Raw genomic sequence first — 15,986 nt, forward strand, 5'->3', positions numbered from 1 at the left:
GTCAAAAACATGTAACAGCTAAGAAAGAAGACAAGCACTGGAAAACATACAATAGGCATTAGAAGTTTAAAAGTAATAAAACTACGACTGGCTAAGGTTGGTATGCATAAGTTTGCAGAAAAAAAGATGAAGAAAATGCCTCACTCAAAAGTACATTTAAAGTTAAGCAAAAACGAAAGCAGATATTGTCCCACCAGCCTTTTCACTGAAGTGGACTATTTTCCAACGGGATGTGCTCATTTGCATGAGCAAAATGACGCAATTCGCAGTGAAGGATAGAAGGCTAATGTCAGTCCTTTCTTCAAGACCTCCACAGGTTAAAATGAGCTCATGGACCAGCGACGTCAAACACTGGGCCTCGAACTGTTCACTCTTTAAGAACCCCTCAGAAGAAGGGGAAGCAGACATCAGTACTCGAGCATGTGCCATTCCAATGTTCCCACAGTAGCACCTATTACCACATAACCAAGCGCATGTATAGAAAAAAATGTATTTATTCGTTTTAAATAACTATAAATATAATAATATTAACAATAAATAAATAATAAAATCAGTTTGTTACAAATACACAGATGAGGTCACAGTGCGTGCCTCTATAAATAAACGTGTACATTACTTCTGTTTAACATTTCAAATATATGATGATTCGGTCTTTGACAGTAAGGAAAGATTATTATTTTTTAAATTCCTTTGGAATCAGCGCGCTCCATGTCTCTGCTGGGCATGGATACAGTAGGGGAGTCTGTGTGTCATTGACCCTACTGGAAGGAAATGGGCCTCTGGCTGCCACTTGAAGTATAAATTACAGCAATAATCAGTGTTCTTTGGGCCCCTCAGGCCTCTGGGTCCAGATGCCAGGGCACTTACTGCACCAATGGAATCTACACCCATGCATAACTAAGCATTTCTCGGATCTGAGACAAAAAAAAAAAAAAAAAATCACGACATTGATACACTGTCCCATCTGGGTTTGAAAATTCATAGAAAATACTGCAAAGACAATCCCTGGAGTCTTGTGTGACATACAGATTTGGGAACCTTTCGAGCTCCAGGAACCTGACATGTACTTGGTACATACATCAGCGTGTCGTTGTCCAACTAAAGTAGCTTACTGCTATAGGAACTGTCCATGTCACCATCACTTGCTCTGTACATAGTACATATGGTGCTGGTGTCGGTGTTCGAAGAATAGCTTCTTAATCTTCAGAAAGCTTGAAGTTCTGGATGGTGATAGGGTTTGTCTTCTCGCTCACTAATACCGGTTGGTTTGGGTCCTGAGAGGTGCTAATGAACCACCCGGGGCACGAGGCTGACTCGAAAGAGCTACTGTTTGATGCATCCACCTTGAAGAATACGAAGCGCAGGAGGTCGGTCTTGATGGAGGTCAAGATCCCACTCACTTCCTGTGGGAAGAAAAAGGACATCTTATTAGATTGGCCTGAAGGAGAGAAGAGCATTCTTTGATAACCTTAGAACAGTTGTTAGGGGTACATGTATGGGTAACTGGGCCTGTGGTATGTGGAGCCCAGACATTGAGGTGCAGAAGGCCATGTGGCACGAGGCGTGTGCCTCAAGAAGAGGGGCATGAGAAAACACAGATTAAGTGTCTTCCTGAGAATGCAGTGGAAATTATAGGACACCTGAAGTGTGGAACTCGCAGTACAGGGGAAGTGGACCCAATCAGTGTGGAAGTCAGGGTGAGGAGGGGATCCTGGAGCACCTGACAAATAGGTCTCGATGGACAGAAGGAGCAGGCCCCTCACTCGTGGATGTCAAAGGTAAGACCTTAAAGTGCAGAAGGTTTTTGGGTCCTTCAAAGTGGTCCACAAGGTTAGGAGAAGGTCAAGTATCTGAAGTTAGCACTCACGGATGCGTAAGGGATGGATGCAGATGAAATCCTGGCAACCATGTGTAGCAGAGGAAAGTGGCCACATCATAGTTCTCCAACTCGGGATTTAGAGAAGGCTTACAGGCATCAAAAATGTGGAAGTTAGGGGAATGCGCACCTTAGGCATAAAGATATAAAACAACCAAGTGCAGATAGGATGCCTGAAATGTGTAACTCCAGCTGCAGAGGGGAACAGGCAGGACCTAAAGTGTGGAGGACCTCTTAGTGCAGGGAGACCAGGGATATGTAAGTGTGTCCCTTGAAACAGTGGGGGGGGGATCATGAGGGCTCTGGAAGATTCAGCTTAGAATGCTGGTAGAGCCCCGGGAAGGCAATCTTTTGTTCTTGCGAAACATGAACAATACTCTTACTAAACCAACTACAGACCTGTTGTATAGCTCACATCTTCTCTGACCATAACAGATCATTGTGACATCTAAAGTCACAGACTGAAGCCCTTGAAATCTGGATATTAGAATGAATACATGACCACAGAGGAAGCTGAATTCTGAGCATTGACCTACAGGGAGGCCCTGGGGGACACAAAGTGCAGGAGTGCACGGAACGGGGGGCTTGAAGTAAGGGTAAGAACATGTCACAGCTGTGCAGGAGTATCGCCAGCTTCTTGCAGCACTAATTGCACACAGACAGGGGTTTGTTGAGCACCTTCCCCTCACTGCTCACCTCCAAACGTAGCTCAGGCGTCGTCCCAACCATCACGCATGACAGGTGGAGCTGTTTCCCCACGATGCCCAAGGTGACAGGCCGCTTCTCGCCAGAAGGTGAAGGTGAAGAGTAGAAAGACATGTTCAGCTTTACTGCAGAGAAGAAAGAGGAGATACTGGTTAATAGCAAGGCCACTTTGTAAACTTCAAAAGGCACCTGGTTATTACAGCACCGCTACCTATGAACTACCCATGACTCTCATGTAACAAAAGAAGGCAACAATGGCAGTGATATGCCCGAGATCACACAGAATATAGTACGTATACTAAGTGACGCATATTTAAGAGCCCCTAGTGCCATTCAAATGGCGCATTAGCATAATTTTTTTTTTTAAACGCTAAGGTGGCGTTAGAAGCCCAAAAATGCCACACCATATTTACAAAGCGGCACAATGCATGCATTGCGCCATTTTGTAACCCTTTGTGCTACAATATGCCTGTGCCACGCATAATGTATGCAAAGGGGGCGTTCCCCCTCCCCACCCAAACAGGGGTGGGGGGGTCAAGGAAGAAAAAAAAAAAAGCAAGAGATTTCCTTGCTCCATTTTTTTGGCACTTTAAATGCCTGCTCAGAGCAGACGTTAAAAGAAGCTTCCATTGGTTACAATGGGCCTCTGGGTGCTTTGCAGGATAAGGCTCAGAATTTGCCACTAATCCTGCAAAGCGTTGGAGTAGCATCAAAACTTCTGACGCCAGTCCCCCAACTACCGCCATGGTGTGCCATACTTTAAATACGGCGCACACAGGGTGACGTTAGGTGGGCACTAACAGGTACAAGAAAAGTGGTGCTGCACTGTGTGGAGTGCCAATTTTATTAAATATGCCCCTGGTTTCAAGAATCTAGTGCCCCATGTTTTCATTTCTAGAGTTATCTTAATAGCATTTTGAGAAAGGGCCGCAATTTCAGTGATTAGTGCCAGTCTCAGGCGCACTCAGTGGTTTTATGGATCAAAGCACGGATCCTCACCTTGACGCTCGGCATTAGGCCCCTGCAGGTGCAGGGCCACTAGCTGGGCTTGGCCAGAGAACTCATTCAGGGCAAGACGCTTGTTGTCAGTGTCAGTAATACGCTGTACAGTGCTGGAGAAATGCCGGTACAGGGATTCCTCCCTAAAAGTTTCCTCGAACGTCTGGATGGAAATTTCATCTGAAAAGAGATGGGAAAGAGACAAGTGGTGAGTATGAGGTCCCTGGAAAAGGAGTGGACAGCAGCTGAGAAGAATCCTTCTGAGCCTGGTCCTCTTTGTACTTACAGCATTAAAGAGCAGTTTGTGGGGAAAAAGGAGCCCTGCATCTTCTGAGGTGAGCCCCTGACTTGAAGCTGAAAGAGTCCGTCTTACAACACGTAGGTGAGCCCTCATGGCACAGTAAAGGCCCCTACCCCTTTTCTGGAATTCCTCTTCACATGTTCCTTAACCCTTGACAGACGTCACCCCAATAAAGGTTTTATTTATGAGGTTGAACTTTACCCAATCTAAATGTTTCAGATCCAATGGTCCTGCATTGAGAAAACAACTGCTTGCTAAGTATCAACGTATTACTAGAGTCACACGAGTCTTTGGCTTGCCTTTTGGCACCATAATAAGTGTTATTTTACAATCTGCAACCATAAATTCTTGCAATGAATCAAGCTCGTGTGTTTGGAACATTTCTGACAGTCTCTGGCCTGGCACTTAAGAGTGAGCTCACTCATTTTAAGGCTAAAAAAAAATACCTGATGCATTAAATCTCATCTAGTAATCTAATTACAAATTGCTTTTTTCTAATCTTGATGTAAAATCCACTCTTTACAGGTGACATCTTACCTTCCACCAGGATTCTGCCAAAGATCTCCAGGAGATCGCTGTCCCCGAAGTGACACCCTTCACTGGCGTTGAACACCCCTCGCTTCATCTTCTCCACCGCCACCACAACCACCACTGCTCTGCGGAAGGTGGAGGGCTCATTCAGGGTGGTCACCTTCACCTTGATGGAAGACCTGCAGCTGGTGCAGTCCCTTGGGCAGGAGCCCAAGCTGGCATCTACCTTGGAGGCCTGTGGGCAGGAGTGCAGAGTGAGACACTACTGACTGAGAAACAGGGCAGTGCACAGCCGTGGCATCGATGCAGTGCGCCAGATCGGAAAGCATTTATGCAAACTGGTTACATTTGTTACTGAAACGTTGTCATTCATGAACCAATGATACCTAGGACACCAGTTCCCCTCCTGTTGCTGAGCCCAAGTGAGGGCAGGCGACTGAAGGGGGTCCTGACACAGTCTGGTGAGTTAGTCTTAGCTGTTTGGGAACTGTGACAGCCTGATAAGAGGGTGTGGGTGATACACGGACCTTTGGTGGCACAGACTGCGTGTGGCATTGTAACAAAACCTATGGTAATGTATGGCCTATAGCCCACTTAGAGGTGAAGCTTTCGGGTAGGAGTACAAGGCTGTGAATAAGACAGTGTGCTGTTTTACTTCATTTTACATTAGGAGAACCCTATCACTGGGAAATATTTGTGCGAGAACCAATTCGTATCACTAAAACCGCATTCTTCACAAATGCAGCAGTGGAAAGAAGTGTGGCAAAAAAATAAGGCACTCAAGTAGGACTCCTAAGCTATTGGGAGTGTACATCCAACTCTGATTGGGAATTGCGCCCCACCACAAGGACTGCCCTCTACACCTCCAAATAACGTGCACACCCCCGTTTTGGGTAGTGCGCCATCCCAAAACACAAGTAGTACCGTCTCGCGCCCAAATGGGACCCCAGAAGTCCGAGACTGCACCACTGCCTATCCTAGGGCAGGAATCATCTCTCAAACCAGGAGCCAACCTCGAAACTAGGGGAGCGTGCACGCTCCCGATTCGAAGGGCGCGGCAGGGTTTATGATCGCGCATGTTAAAGCCTTCATCCCTCTCCCTTCACCCTCCTGCGTAATAACTTTAAACAGTTTCCCAATCCTTCATAAAAAATTTCAGATTCTAAAATTGGTTACAGATTTTGAATATGTGAAATAAAGCAGGCTTTTTTGCCTGCAAGTCGTGAATGAATGGATTAGTAGAGCGCGACAGGTACTCCAGGATGTTGAGGTGCCAAGAGGCATCCCGTGGGTGGAGAGGATGATGCATGTAAAATTCACCCACGCTGACACCTTAGGTAATGTGATGGTTTGTAATCCTGCATAAGTATTTAAAAATGGCACTACGCACACAACATTTTGAGGCACTGACGAAACACTTACCATCATGTCACAGATACCGTCTGCTTCGTAGAAACTGTCATTCGATTCACTGTAAATACAGCAAAATGAGAAGTATATTAGTACTTTGCGTATTTTTTTGTTTAGCCTTAATAAATGTCATTATAACCCAAATAAATCAGTGGTGGACAATTCTGTAGCTGCGGAAGAAGTCAAAGACAGCCACCCTAGAAGACTCAAGTGGTGACCAAGAGGTGACAGACAACGCTCTGTTGAAGGTACGATAACTGCACGTGCTACTGGGATCAGAGCTTGAGACCTCCAGGCCACAGGCGGAACTCTGCTGCATGTACATTGACCCACTGGCCTGTTTTACGGGGTTTGGATAAGCCCTTACTCATCTTACTGCTATGGGAGCCTGGGGCCTGCAGATTAGAAACACATCTCTGCAGCAGCTGCTGTAAGGCCCCACCCTGCTTAACCTTCTTTTAAGTGCACAGATATTGGGTTTATGAGTTTATCTTCAACATTTGAGTATATCATCAACATTTCCTATGTCAAGGCATGTTCCTGCCCCAGGAATTTTAAATGGCCTGGAAGCTCTTTCCTAAGGGTGTCTGTCCCAACAGGGGAAGGAGGCCTGGTACACGTTCACGCCATAGTCAGTCACAAGAAGCTAAGGACATTTTAGTACCTGTAGCTCTCCATCAGCTCTGCGCCCATCTCTGGTACCAGCGACATTGTGGCGGTTCCTGCAGGTAAACAACACGAAACAATAAAGGCATGTTGATCCACTGATAATACATCTATTGTTGACATCAGCAGTCCTTTTAACATGCACACAGCCCCCTCTACACCTTCATAACATTATAAAGGCTTCCATCTGCTGCAATAGATATTGTAAAAGTCAGCTTCTACAAGGATAGCCCGTAGACATAGTAAAAAGACAGTCACCGGCATGCTTTGGAAACAGAAGCAACACCTGCTGCTGGGCTTAAAAAGAAAAAGACCACCACTTTATTGGAACGGTCTGCTCTATCGTGCAGAACAATAATAATATTATTTAAATAATAGCATTCTTGCCGGACCGGTAATTACTGAACCTTCACATGGGTTCAATATTATAACTAGCACTGGAAATTTCAGTAGATTTAAAGTTGACAAACATGTATTTTAGCATTATTATTTTCCAAGCATATAAAAAGCATCAAGAGTTTAAAAGTAAGGAAAAGGTAAACAAAAATATACCTGTGATGTGCCTACATTTGGAAGATATTAATAAAAGTGATATAACAAAAATAAGAACACCATATGAAGTGATAGCAGGATTGAAAACACCCGCACCGAAGTGGGCTACTCTTTAGGCAGAGGCAGATGTATACACGCAAAATGCCATCATTCGCAGAAAAAGGAGGCAATGAGTGAAATGGACTATTAATTACGCAGTCGCCAGTGACATAATAAAAGGCCCCCGCGGTGCGGTGCGGCGGATCCGGGAAGGGGGGGGGGGGGGGGGCTGGCTCCTCTGCACAGTACCCTGGCCTGAAAGCTCCTGAATAAGTCCGGTGGGGGCCCTCCATGTACTTTGCAGGGGGGAGGGGGGACACTGAAGTTTTGTTACGCCACTGGCAGTCACTGGTCCTTATGGAAAAACACACATATCTAAGTCATGCAAATACTTACTGCGTGGACTTCTGCTGCTGACTGAGCACCAAGGAGTGGATTCTGCGGCGTTCGAGGGGCCCTTTCTCTCACGCTAGCGTCTTTTAGAAGGGCCTGTGTTTCACGACCTTCCCCCGATGGAAGGGTGCTTTACCGTCAGTCTATCCGGTCTCCCCTTTACCTTCCTCCTCTGCAGTGAGCCTGCGTGCCCCTGTGCTTGATTCTGAGCCCTGCCTCTTGCCCCTCCTTTTTATATTGTAAACCTGGGAATTTCCTCCTGCCCCTGCGGCTGGAGTGCAAGGAAGTGCTTACGCACGAAAGGCGCTGCCCAGTGACTCCACATACAGCGGCAGTTTCAAGAAAAAAGGAAGTGGAAAGTGCCTCATCCCCGAACGGGAGGGGGCACAGCTGCTCTCTGAAGTGTCCTTTCACCTCAACAAGGATTCTGCCCGCTCCTGTGATTGACCCTTGAACTACTGAGTGCCCCAGAAAGAACAATGGTTACACCTCAGATGAGGGCAGTTTTGGCCAAGATCTGTAACTCTGGCTTCAAAGCGGGCCAGACTTCATCCTGTGTGTTTTTAACTCTCAAACACACACACAATGAGGGGAATGCTTGCAATGTATCTAACCACTGACAATCACTCGGGAAGCATTCCAACCCATCATCTTTTGCAAGGCACAAGTCCAGAGGTATAGCCACTCTTTTCATAGTGTGACCACCATCCACTCTGCTAAGAAATTGAGCCCCACTGACATGCTGAGCTTGTCCCGGTGGAATTTTCAGGCATCAGGACTATTTCATCAGCACATGCATGTTGTATGCTTTCCTTTCAGCAGCAATGAACAGATGCGAGGAGTTTATTTTAAATTCCAGCTGGACCCAAAACAAAGGTATAATTTAGGGGGTCATCAGCCTTCCTTTTGTTCCAGTATCCTGGCTGGGAGCTAATTTGTGTGTTACACCTAGATGCAAATGCAACTGAGGAGAAACAAAGGAACGCAGTTTGTTATCACTTCACTGGTACTTAAGAGACATGCTTTTGACTTTGTGGGGTGAAGGCCGGCACCTACAGGGGGCTACAGGGGCCTGAGTGGAAACCCTGTCAAAACCTGGACAAGGGTGTGCCTGGAAAGGGAGTGACGTGAAGCAGGAAGTGGTATCTCCGCCCTCTGGGCAAGAGGGCAGACAAGGCAAAACAAAAAGAAAAGGCACAAACACCAATCGGCCAGTAGAAGGCTGAAGCTATGTTTGAATTCTGATCTGTTTTTGGGGGCTTAAAGGAAGCTGTGACGGCCAGGACAGCATATCGGAATGAAGAAGGCAGATGAGGGACCTGGCAAGAAGACAAACCTGATCAGAACCAACGGATGGGAAGCAGTCTTCATGGTTGGCGCGGGAGCCCGTCAACCAGCAGTCAACTGGAGGTGTGCAGGAAGTGGAGAAGTTGTCATCAGCAGGGAGCAGCATGCTATAAGGGCTTGCTTGAAATGCCGCCAAATGTCTTTTGACAGCTCCCTTGAGCCATGGCTGACGAGCCTTGGGAGGCACCTGTGCGCCATGAGTGGTACTTAAACCTGAGAAGACATTCCAAGCAAGCCCCTAGTCCACACTGCTCCCTGCTGGTGACGGGCCAAACCCAGAAACATGTGTACAGGGATCTGCAGCACTTGCTGCACCTACGGAGGTGAAAGACTCTTTTTTACTTTTTGAAGGGGCTACGAATCGATGCTTTGGGGTTATACTTTGTTGCTGGAGTGCAGGCAGTGTGCTCCCTCTCTTTGAAACTGTAAGACAAACAGGTTGAGCTCAGCTAGGCACAGTTCGCGAGTGTGATGCGACCCAGCTGCACAAGTAAATAAGAAGGCCAAGCTCAGCCAAAGCATTAACATGGAAGAGCAGATAAGCAGCAAACAGCAATGTGACCTGAATGAGATACTGAAAGTAGCAAGGGAAGTGGCAGCCAAAGAGTGGCTCTAAAGGCAGCTGAAAAGTGAAGAAGCAGGGAGGCGGCCTGCATCCGTCCCATCCAGAGAAGACGGGGACAGCGATATGCCCAGGGAAGATGCAGACGAAAGGGAGAAGCCCAGGAAGCAACAATGCAAGGTGAGCAGAAGCAGTTAAAAAGGGGAAAACAATGAGACAAGGGAGCCGCCAATGGCGGCCAGGGCACCAGCAAGGTCGGCCAAGGCGTTTAATGATGATCAAATCAGTGTGATCATGCAGGAGGGTCTGAAATCATTTGCACCTTTGCTAACAAAGTGAGGTGGACATGGCAGATAGGGCTCAAGGCAGCTGCGCATCAACACCTCCCTCAAAGGCACAAGGAGGGGGTGGGCCACCCGTAGAGAAGGAGTTAGGGCGACAGGTAGCGGCCAACGGGATGTCACTGCTCACACAGGAATGGGGCGTAGCACCAGGGGAAAAAGGGCAGAGGCCAGGAAACCCAACCATGGTGGGGCTAGCACCAGAGTCATATATAACAGGTACACTAGGGCAGCCTTACATGTGTGCCAGAGCCATGGGCTTGGCCAGCCTACAACTCCTGGCAGTAAAAGAGCCCATATGGCGCAAATAATTCATTGACATATGTTCACTACTGGAGATACAAATGGAAGGGTCAGACCTTACCACATGTGATAAGAAGGAAGAGGATAAGAGGGAAAGGATGAGAGTGAGGAAGGAGAGGAATTTTGAGAACTAGCTAGTCACATACAGAATTATGGCTTGTATCATAGTGGAGAAGTTCCCTCACTGTGCAAAAAATGTATGGTTGTATGAATTAAAGATACACAAGGCACAAAGGCAGTTTACAGGTGATACATGGCTGGATTGTGACAAAGGGTTCGGGATAAAATTGCAGGCTCATCTGGGTATGGAATGGTATGAGGAGGACATAACTGGTTATAGCCATTAAATGATGATAGGCAGGGAGGCCACGACTGGTCTGGGAAGGGCGAGCAGCCATTTCGAGGAGTTATTCCAAAGGGAAACAGGAGAAACACAAGCCCTTCTACAGGCAAACACATTACACACACTGGAAAGGAACACCAAGTGGGAAAAGTGCATCGTCAGTATGGTTTAAATATGATAAGGTCGACTGCCCATTAGGACCTGCATGCAAGTTCAGGCACATGTGTTCTATTTGTTGGGGGGGACCCAGCAATGGACTGCAAAAAGGACAGGGGATCCAGCCACAAGAGGGAGAAAGATAAAACAAAGTAGCCCAGATAGACACAAGGCATTAAAGTGGTGGGGGATGTTGAATTAGCCATAAATGCCCACAGGTTCAGAAAACTATCCAGTGAGTATGACAACAAGGAGGACATGAGGACACTGAGCAAGCAGAGAAATGTCAGGCCTGCACACCTGGACACTGAGCAAAGGTTTTGAACAAGGCTTTAGAATCCCATTCAAAGGGTCTACTGATTCTAGAGAGGCAAAGAACCTTCATTCAGCACTGGAGCACCCAGAGGTAGTCAGAAAGAAAATCAAGAAGGAGCGGGAGCTAGGGCGAGTAGAAGGTCCCTTACAGACCAAAGGCACCCCTGGACCAGGTAATTTCACCACTTGGTGTAGTGCCCAATAAAGAGCCAGGGAAGTTCACTCTAATCCACCAACTCTTGTTCCCTGAGGAGGGGCTCAGTGAATGATGGGATTAACCCCGAGGACTGAGCGGTGGGGTATTCTTCAGTTGAAGACACTATAGAGTGTTCAGATTGCTCCCGGTACACCCAGAAAGCTATCATCTCATGGGGTAGAATTTGATGGGACACGTATTTTGACAAAGTGTTACCTGTGGGGAGTTCCATGCCATGTGGCTACTTCGAGCCTTCCTAGAGTAGACCCTACCTAAGAGTCACCCAAAAGGAGGGAAACTACACTATTTGGACAATTTCCTGTTTGTGGGGAGGTCAGGGGGATCAGAGTGTGAGCAGTTAATGGGAGCCTTCCAGCAACTAGCAGCCAAGTTAGGAATCCCCCTGGCAGCAAACAAGACAGTGGGCCCAAAGACAAAGCTAGTGTTCTTGGCAATTGAGCTGGATTGAACAACAGGCACATCCCACATGCTTGAGGATAAGGTGCAGTGTTAGAAATTGGGTCTCTAGTTGGTAGAGGTATGCACCCTGTCTAAGTAGGGACCACAATCTAAGTCAGGGCGAGTCAATAACACAACATAAATTAGCTTGTACTCACCCTCTCATAGCTTGGCGCAGAGCAGGCAGGCCTAACTTAGAAGGCAATGTGTAAAGTACTTTACTTGTGCAACACAGACACAATAATCGCAGGAGACACACCGCAGAAAAAGACTTTGCACGGCTGTAGAAAAATAAAGCTAGTTGATCTGGTTAATTTTAAGTTCAGCACAATACAAATCCAATTCACAAATAGTAAAGTATAGGTTTGCAGACTCAAAAATAGCAAGTGTAATGAGCATATGTAATAGATCAAAAGAGTGGTGCCGGAGACTCCTCGGCATGGGTGTATGATGTCCAGATGAACTATGGTTCTGTCCTGCTTGCACTCCTTTTGGGGAGTGGTGTGCAGCTAGGCTGGACAGCGCCACTCAGTTTGACTGAGAGCAGCGGGCAGCAAAGGAAAGCAGGGCCGCTCCAGATGGTTTTCAGGTGTAAGCGACAAAGGTTGACAAAGCCACTGTGGTTGAATTTGAAATTAGTGAGCAGCAAAGTTTGACAAAAGTTGCTCTGGTTGAGTTTGAAAGTAGCGAGTGGCCCAGTTTGACAAAAGCCGCTCAGGTTGATGTTGAAGGTGGGTGGCAAGCGAAAGCAGGGCTACTCCGGGCTAGTCACAGATGCAAGTGGCAAAGTTTGACAAAAGCCACTCTGGTTGAAACCGGAGGTGACTTGCAGAGGAAAGCAGGGCCGCTCCAGGCAGGTCAAAGATGAAGCAGTGGAGCTTGTCAAAAGCCACTCAGGTTCAAATTGAAGGGGAGTGTCAAAGGAAAGCAGAGCCCGCTCTGAGTCACTCTGGGTTTTGCGGATGAGTCTTGGGCTACCGGGCAGAGATCAACAGGCAGCTGGGCGGCACGGCAAAGCATGGCAGCAGTTCCCAAGAGCAATCAATAATGGTACACAGCAGTCTTTACTCCAGCAGCGTATTCTTGAGTCTAGTGGTGTACTGTTTTTAGGGGGTCAGGGACCCAGTACTTATACTAGAAAGTGCCTTTGATGTGGGGTGTGACTACAAAGAGTTCTTGTGAAGTGCACAGGTCTCCCTTTCAGGCCAGCCTCGGCTCCAGGCTAACAGTGGGAGTTAATCAGCCCCTTTGTGTGGACTCTAGACACTACCCTTTGAGGACCCATCAATATGCAGATGGATGCAGATGCAGATGAATATCCTGTGTTTTGGGTGTCTGAAGGGATTGCACAAGTGTAGCTCTCACCGAGCCCATGGCAGATGTGTATTGGAGATAGGCTGTGGGAACACAAGGTAGCGAGGGCAGATAACTGCCTACTTTCTAAAAGTGCCACTTCTAAAACAGTAACAATCAATCTGGCTTTACCAGTGAAGAGGATTTATTATCACTGTTCCAATGGTGATAAACATGATGCAGTTACTCCTCTCAGATCAGGAATGTATGATAAGGAATTCCCAGTGCTGGCCGATGAGAGGGGCAGGCCTCACAGTAATTAAAAAATGACTTTGGGGAGTTTTATTTACCAGCACATAAGATCTTAAAACTATGGCCTAGGACCGCCAGGGCCACAGGCAACGGAAGCACCGCCAACAGGCTGGCGGTGCTTCAGTGCCCATTCTGACCGCGGCGGTAAAGCCGCGGTCAGAAAAGGGGATCCGGCGGTTTCCCGCCGGATTTCCCCTGGGCCAGAGAATCCTCCATGGCGGTGCTGCTTGCAGCGCCGCCATGGGGATTCCGACCCCCTTCCCGCCATCCTGTTCCTGGCGGTAAAACCCACCAGGAACAGGATGGCGGGAACAGGTGTCGTGGGGCCCCTGGGGGCCCCTGCACTGCCCATGCCGACGGCATGGGCAGTGCAGAGGCCCCCTAACAGGGCCCCACAAAGATTTTCACTGTCTGCTATGCAGACAGTGAAAATCGCGACGGGTGCTACTGCACCCGTCGCACCCCTGCAACTCCGCCAGCTCCATTCGGAGCCGGCTTCCTCGTTGCAGGGGCTTTCCCGCTGGGCCGGCGGGCGATCTTCTGGCGATCGCCCACCGGCCCAGCGGGAAAGTCAAAATGAACCCCGCGGTCTATTGACCGCGGTGCGGTCTTTCGGTGGTTTCCGCCCGTTGGGCGGTGCCCACCGCCCGCCGGGCTCACAATGAGCCCCTATATGTCCTGCCTTTTGCTTACATGGCACCCTACCCTATGGGATTTCCAGGGCCTACCTTAGAGGTGACATATATAAGAACAGGGTATTCCCGGGCTTGGCAAGAGGTTTTAAGTGTCAAGTCAGGGTGGCAGTTAGACTGCACACACATGCCCTTAAGCGGCAGGCCTGAGACATGTTTACAGGGCTACTTAAGTGGGTGGCACAATCAGTGCTACAGGCCTACTGGTAGCATTTAATTTACAGGCCCAGGGTATATGATATACCACTCTACAATGGACTTATAGATTACATAAATATGCCAACTGTGGATATACCAATATTACCGTGTTTTAGTTGAGAAGCACATGCACTTTATTACTGGTTAGCAGTGGTAAAGTTCTCAGACTACTAAGGACAGCAAAAAGATACAGCAACAAAACAGGAGGTAAAGGCAAAAAGTCTGGGGTAAGACCACCCTAAGGATGGCAGGTCTAACATGCAGGATATGAGACATCAAGACACTAGTGGGGAAGGGGAAGGCCAAGCATGGGGAGCTCCAGTAAGCTTATTGGGAAACTAAACTTTGCAGCACAAGTTGTCACAGCAAGGATGGTGTTTGTGAAAAGGCTCACACATTTGACATGGGAGTTGCTGAAAAAATACCACCGCACCAGCCTAGGGGCAGGGGTGAAGCAGGATCTCAGAGTATGGCTGACGTTCCTGGAAGAGTTCAGTGGGATCCTCATTTGGAGAGAAGGTTGAATGTCAGACAGGCAGATAAAGCTGTGCACAGATGCATCCAGCAGTCTATTTTTCGGGGCTGTCCTCAAGAACAAAAGGTGCGCAAAGAGATGGTCTCAAGAGCAGGCTAGCCCAGACCTCACTAGGAACATTACACCCCTGGAACTGTTTCCCATAGTGGTGGCACTAACTGTATGGTGCAGCTAAGGGGACATGAAGCTGACCCTTTGGTCAGACAACCAGGCCGTGGTACATGCCGTTAACAATGGAGCATCCAGGTGCCCGCAGGCACTAGAGGTGCTCTGGTGCTTGGTTTGAATACAGCTATTGAGCAACCTAGACATAAAGGTGAGGCATGTTCAAGGGGTGAATAACACTAAACCGGATGAACTCTCTCATTTCCAGATGGACAAATTCATCAGGCTAGCACCAGAGGCAGGGCAGTAGCTAACCCCATTCCCAGTCAGCCGCTGGGGAAAGGTGGATGTGACCTGTCCCACTTAATAGAGCACCCATTAGTCCTGAAGACAGCAAAAGCGTTATGCAACATATGCTGACCAGTAAAGAAGGTAACAGGGCTAGCGCCCTTTGACAATCAGAAGGCAGCAGTCATGGTGACTGAAAAGTTCATACAGTAGGCATTCGACCAGAAGAAGTCAAAATCATGGGCACAAGCATACCTAACAATTGGGGCACACTTCATCAAGCTCGCAACTGGCAGGGACCCCACCATCTCACATTACATAAGTCAGTCATAAAAGAGTGGTGGAGGCTGGAAGGCCTTACACAGGATGCAGGGCTCCTGGCTGAATTCCACACACTGGCACAGCTGGTGGGGATGCTGGATACACAGACAAGTTTGAAGCTACATTGTTCAATGCATTGTTCAATGCAACTTTCTCTTTGGCATTTTTGGGGCATGCATGATAAGCAAATTAGTGCCCCATCAAGAGAAGAGGAAGGCAAGGCTTGCCTGCAGAGTCAGGACATACAGCTAAGCATTAGGCAATTGGAAGGACAGCTGAGGAGGTCAAAACAGACTAGTTGGTGAAGGGGTTCAAGGTATAACTGGTATGCCTCTCTGAAGGCACACTATGCCCTTCATGCTGTCTCAGGAGATACTTGGCGCTGAGGCTCAGGGGAGAAGGGGCTCTGTTCAGGCACAGCAATGGGAAATGCCTGACGTTCTAGGTGGTGAAGAAGGCGCTGACTAGGGCAGAGGTGCAAGCGGCATGTTTTGGCACATATTTGTTCCGCATTTGGGAAGCAACTTCGACTGCCTGTTTTGGAGTCTCGGGCATGGGTTGATGGCATGCCAAAGCCCATTAAAGCTACATAAGGGTGTAGCACCCCAACCACAAATAGGGTAGGGTAGAACACTCTTCCCCTCATACTACAGGCCCGACCTCCACACAAGGGCAAATCACAAGCAGAGAGCAAGGAGGAGGTGTGCAGGCCTGACATTTCTCTGCTTGCCCTAAAACCGATACGGGG

The 15,986-nt window shown here is 48.0% G+C and overlaps 1 protein-coding gene and 1 long non-coding RNA gene across 2 annotated transcripts in view; one reads left to right on the forward strand and one right to left on the reverse strand.

The window, feature by feature from the left end:
• Positions 1 to 476: 476 nt before the first annotated feature.
• LOC138266022 (interleukin-1 beta-like) lies at positions 477 to 7,690 on the reverse strand. Its single transcript, XM_069214330.1, has 7 exons — positions 7,476 to 7,690; positions 6,487 to 6,544; positions 5,835 to 5,883; positions 4,419 to 4,647; positions 3,581 to 3,760; positions 2,573 to 2,706; positions 477 to 1,403 (listed from the first exon to the last, which is right to left on the reverse strand). Exons 2-7 carry the CDS (start codon positions 6,531 to 6,533, stop codon positions 1,197 to 1,199), a joined length of 846 nt encoding a protein of 281 aa, XP_069070431.1. The 5' UTR covers positions 6,534 to 6,544; positions 7,476 to 7,690; the 3' UTR covers positions 477 to 1,196.
• A 1,762-nt stretch (positions 7,691 to 9,452) lies between these two features.
• LOC138266023 (uncharacterized) overlaps positions 9,453 to 15,986 on the forward strand; it is an 82,750-nt gene continuing 76,216 nt past the window's right edge. The window contains exon 1 of the long non-coding RNA XR_011199448.1: positions 9,453 to 9,561. This is a non-coding gene — a long non-coding RNA (uncharacterized lncRNA). The remainder of the gene's footprint in view (positions 9,562 to 15,986) is intronic.

Source organism: Pleurodeles waltl, chromosome 11 (assembly GCF_031143425.1).
Source record: "Pleurodeles waltl isolate 20211129_DDA chromosome 11, aPleWal1.hap1.20221129, whole genome shotgun sequence".
Taxonomy (NCBI): domain Eukaryota; kingdom Metazoa; phylum Chordata; class Amphibia; order Caudata; family Salamandridae; genus Pleurodeles; species Pleurodeles waltl.